The 5,309-nt window shown below is 34.0% G+C and overlaps 1 protein-coding gene across 2 annotated transcripts; it reads right to left on the reverse strand.

Annotated features, from left to right (window-relative positions):
* Nucleotides 1–1,138: 1,138 nt before the first annotated feature.
* Nucleotides 1,139–2,829, reverse strand: LOC139757369 (uncharacterized). 2 transcript variants are annotated; one of them, XM_071677779.1, is made up of 6 exons: nucleotides 2,732–2,825; nucleotides 2,487–2,543; nucleotides 2,308–2,346; nucleotides 1,964–2,119; nucleotides 1,719–1,850; nucleotides 1,139–1,369 (listed from the first exon to the last, which is right to left on the reverse strand). In XM_071677779.1, exons 2-6 carry the CDS (start codon nucleotides 2,541–2,543, stop codon nucleotides 1,259–1,261), a joined length of 495 nt encoding a protein of 164 aa, XP_071533880.1. In that variant the 5' UTR covers nucleotides 2,732–2,825; the 3' UTR covers nucleotides 1,139–1,258. The 2 variants fall into 2 exon arrangements, with proteins under 2 accessions (XP_071533880.1, XP_071533881.1); XM_071677780.1 differs by lacking the exon at nucleotides 1,964–2,119 and having other exon boundaries at nucleotides 2,732–2,829.
* Between the last annotated feature and the right edge of the window lie 2,480 nt (nucleotides 2,830–5,309).

Raw genomic sequence — 5,309 nt, forward strand, 5'->3', positions numbered from 1 at the left:
TACATTTTGATCAATGTAGCACATTAAGGTTGCCAAGACCACTTACACTGCTCGTGTGGCCCATGACACTGGTGTATTGTTGTGCTCTCTTCTCCACACTAACGCTATCCTTAGAATATTCTGGCGAGTCTATACTGCAGTGGAAGATGGGATGTCAGTTGTGGTCTAATTCGGCGAGATTTAAAACAATTACGAACATAATCGATAATTGGCTTTTCACTCTTAGGTTTATGAAATTTTATTTTTTACGAGAGCCGAATGTAGATCGGGCATAGGAGTAAAACGTAATATTTCATAACCTCATTTCTTATATATCAAGAAATGGCTTACGGTCTTTAGATTAACGTGGTACCAGCGATGACCTTCGAGAGAAGTTATCACATCAACTGATATCAACTTCCACTAACTATTGGAGGATGCGAGAGAAATTTAATTGAACTACTTTTCCCAAAATCAGTTTGATTACAGCTCGAAGATGTACACTCCATTGTAATTAAAAGAAAAAAAAAAAAAAAGGAATCGTTTGGTATTGAAATTTAAGCTTTGACATCAACCAGAATTATTTATTCATTCCTAAAACCGTAGTCAAAGCATTAGAATAAGTAATGGTTAGGTACACTTCCGTTTTGCACGAGTGTTATATGTATTATTTTAATTATGTAACTAAAAGCGTATGTGACAAGGCAAAGGTAGCTTTATTATACGAAAGGAAGTCAGATGTAGGTATCTTAAATTTAGATGCACTGAATTTGTTTTCCAAACATCTGTAAATGTCGAGAATTTATAAATGTAATTATTGGGTCGTTGTCCCGCAAGATATCTGGAAATTAGATTCGAGAAATGTATGTGAATGGAATTTACAGTTGTAGTAAGGACGGGACAAGAGAATGAGTTCTTTTTCAGTGAAATGATTAGATAGATAGAGAAGGAAATGTATGCATGTTAAATTGTGGATTATCTTAAACGTTTTGATACGTACGTGAAAACAAATGGTTTGAAATTTTGTTTGTGTGTGGTTATATTGGGTTGAAGTGAAAAAAAATCAAATAAGATTTGAAGTCAAGTGAATGTTACCATTAAATATTTGTAGTGATCATAGTGAATTCAGACACTCTTTAGGAATATGAATACTACATGGTCCTGTTATGATATTTTTTTATTTTCTTTTTTTTTTGTAACATTTAGACTCTATATTTTGTTACATTCAGATTGTGAAAGACAATTTCAATGAAATTTGAAGATTTTATAGACATGTAGGTTAATAATATCCTGCAGTCGTTAATGTGGATGTTATAGTTGCGATTTGTGTTGATGTTATGATGACGTCCTGTTGTAGATTTTTCGTTATGACGACTGGTCTAGTCTCAACCTGGTTATAGAAGATAGTTATGATGGATAATAATAGGTATTTTCATATTCATTTGGTAATGATAAAGTTAGGAAATAATATTAATGAAAATCATGTTTAACTAAAGTCATAAAATACCGGAAAAATATTTTGCAGATTTAAATTCAAAAAGAGGTTTGGTCTTTGTATAGAACTTAAATATTCAAGGTACAGCATATTCTCTGGTTAAAAGTAGATTTTGTACTCGTAAAGAAACCATTTTAAGGGTATAATGTAAAGTTTGGAAAGGTATAGAATTATTTAGTTTTAAAAAAAGTCATGCGTTAGTAGTTATAAATTTTGCCTAAGTAGAAGTGATGCAAGTACATACCTCGTAGGTGGTACTGTAGTGGGTGACAGTGGTAACACTCTGTACAGTTACAGTATTTGTATGGAAGTTGGTGAACGTAGTCAGCAAGGTACGAACCGTGTTGGCATCCACAATGACAGTTTTTAATTCAACCTTAAAATTTGAAAATTAAATTTAAAAATTTTTAATCTAGCGAAATTAGTAAATTTAAGTTACAAATTAGTCAATTTGGAAATTTAAAAGTTTAGAATAAGATTAAAACTTACGGGAGTGTTAGTAACCCTGATGAGAGATTGGACAGTTCGAGGATCCTCTGGGATGAAGTTAGGAAGGGTGATGTATTGGGTGACCGGGACGTCAACGGATGTGGTGGTTGTTACCGTGACGTCACTGGTAGTTGTGACCCTAAGCGTGTGTGTGATCTAAAGTTATATTAGAAGAATAAATTTAGTTTATTTCATACAAGGAATTTATATTTGGCAGACAATTGTCTTGATATGAGATTTACAATCGTTATATAATTTTGTAGATTTAAATTTTGTAGTTAGAATTTAATTTTATAAATTTAGAAATTTTATTTTTAGGTTTAATGAATTACATTTCAACTTACTGTGGTAGTTGCTGGACCTCCGCGATAGTGGCCATTAATCTGTAGTTTAAGAAAACTTGAAATAATTACTTTGGAAGTTATATATTGAAAGTATTTGGATATTAGAAGAAATACTAAGAAAAATTATATATTGAAGTATTATTTTCAAACTTTTGATAATGAAATCTTAAGAGAATTACCCCTTCAATAGCACCAGTCACAGCCAAGAGCAGTATAACGAGCGGTGTAGCAGTCATCTGTACAATTAAAAGCAATTTAATTAGATACCAAACGAGTTCATACGAAAAACCAAAGTACCCCAAAAACTAATCTTTAAAATCCAAAAAATATAAACTCCCAAAACATTAAAGAAAAATAAGAATTAGTAATTCAAGTCTCTATATGATAATTGATCCCATCCTTTAAAACCATATATCAACACCACCTTGAAATGCTATACAAACGAAGCAGTGTTAACTGTCTGGGTATCAAGTGTGGAATGCGATTTTCCTTTGTCGTCCACTCGCCTCAACACCTCCCTCCCCACCTGTATTATACCCTCCTCCCTCCTCATTCATGTAGGAGAGGGGGAGGGGAGGATATATATATATATTCCTTATTACCCATTCTTTTAATTCTACCCCATTTCATGGGTCGCAGAATCGTGACATATTCCCATAAACTTAGCAAGGATGAAAAACGCATGTGGCTGGAGGCGAAACGTTACGTATGTTAACTTTAATTCCGGCAAACGATCGTCCAAGTGCCCTTATCTATCAGTAACGGTCGTAACGAGCGGGTCAAAGACCTCGTACGTGTCCCATACTTATCAGCGGTACGGTAGATATAGATATAACTCGATCGATAGATAGACGAATACTCTCCATCAAAAAAATTGTGGTTCACACCTTTTCGACAGAGAATTACGAATAGAGTATATACTAAGTCGTTTGGAGAGGCTTATATCCTCGTTCATCATCAGTTGTGCTCGCGTGTGGAAGGCTACTGGAGCCAATATACCACCGAGACACACACTTATGTCTACATGCAGATAGACACAGTTCACTGGAACAGCTTCATGAAATGAGCTGTCCTGGCTTCACATACAATACGGTTCATAGCAATGCTTCATAACAGACACACGTCGTCGATCTTGTCCTTTGAAAAGTAGATATAGATAGATGGGAGGATAGATAGATAGACAATGATACAATCTGAGACATTGCTAAGACAACGGTAGTCCTATATATACATTACCCATTTCCCGCGTCAACGAGGTAGCGTTAAGAACACAGGACTGAGCCTTAGAAGGAATATATATATATATATATATATATATATATATATATATATATATATATATATATATATATATATATATATATATATATATTTTATCCCTGGGGATAGGGGAGAAAGAATACTTCCCACGTATTCCCTGCGTGTCGTAGAAGGCGACTAAAAGGGGAGGGAGCGGGTGGCTGGAAATCCTCCCCTTTCTTGTTTTTTTTTTTTTTTTTTTTTAATTTTCCAAAAGAAGGAACAGAGAAGGGGGTCAGGTGAGGATATTCCCTCTAAGGCCCAGTTCTCTGTTCTTAACGCTACCTCGCTAACGCGGGAAATGGCAAATAGTATGAAAAAAAAAAAAAAAAAAAATATATATATATATATATATATATATATATATATATATATATATATATATATATATATATATTTATATATTCTTTTTTTTTCTTTTTCTTTCAAACTATTCGCCATTTCCAGCGTTAGCAAGGTAGCGTTAAGAACAGAGGACTGGGCCTCTGAGGGAATATCCTCACCTGGCCCCCTTCTCTGTTCCTTCTTTTGGAAAATTAAGAAAAAAAAACAAGAGGGGAGGATTTCCAGCCCCCCGCTCCCTCTGTCTGTCTTGGACAATCACATCTTTACCAAATGGCGTCCTAACTTCGTCTCTTCGATGTATGTCAACTGACTGTTATATTTCTCTCTTGTGTCTCTCTGATGATGTGACCATTACACGAATGTGCACTTGGGAACTTATCGTCTTTCATTTTCTCCGTGGACTCATAGGAATATATATATATATATATATATATATATATATATATATATATATATATATATATATATATATATATATGCACAGATTATTGAGATATTTGAACATACTGTCAATCTTATCTTTCGATACTGGGTATAGACTCGTATAGCATCAGTCTCACCCACAGAGTCACAGATACATAGATACAGTATCTTCAGTTCTTATTTTCAACCATTTTCATCCCTATAAAAATCTTTAGACTTTTGAGATGTATCATCAAGTTACACATCGTCAATCCTATCCTCTCATAGATAGATAAGTGGCTAGATAAAGGATAGATAGACAGATTGTATGGTAGATAGAAGAATAGATGGATAGATAGATAGTTGACAAATATATAGATGGGTAGATGAATAGAGAGATAATAGACATAAGTAGATAGATGGATAGATGGATTTGATAGATGATAGACAGATAGATAGATAGATGGTTTGATGGAGAGACAGATGGATGATAGACAGATAGATAAATAAATTGATGATTAGATGGATAGATAGATAGATGGATGGTTAGAAGGACAGATAGATGTATGGTAGGCAGATAGATAGATGGTTAGATGGATAGACAGACGGATGATAGACAGGTAGATAGATAGATGGTTAGATGGATAGATAGATGGATGGTTAGATGGATAGATGGATGATAGACAGATAGATAGATGGATGGTTAGATGGATAGATAGATGGATGATAGAAAAATAGATAGATGGATGATAGACATATAGATAGATGGTTAGATGGATAGATAGATGGATGATAGACATATATATAGATGGTTAGATGGATAGATAGATGGATGATAGACAGATAGATAGAAAGATGGTTAGGTGGATAGATTGACAGGTAGACAGATAGATCGATAGATAGACATATTTCCTTCAGATGGGAGAGGTGATCCATATTGTACCAGTGTCATCATT

This window comes from Panulirus ornatus, chromosome 26 (assembly GCF_036320965.1).
Source record: "Panulirus ornatus isolate Po-2019 chromosome 26, ASM3632096v1, whole genome shotgun sequence".
Lineage (NCBI taxonomy): Eukaryota > Metazoa > Arthropoda > Malacostraca > Decapoda > Palinuridae > Panulirus > Panulirus ornatus.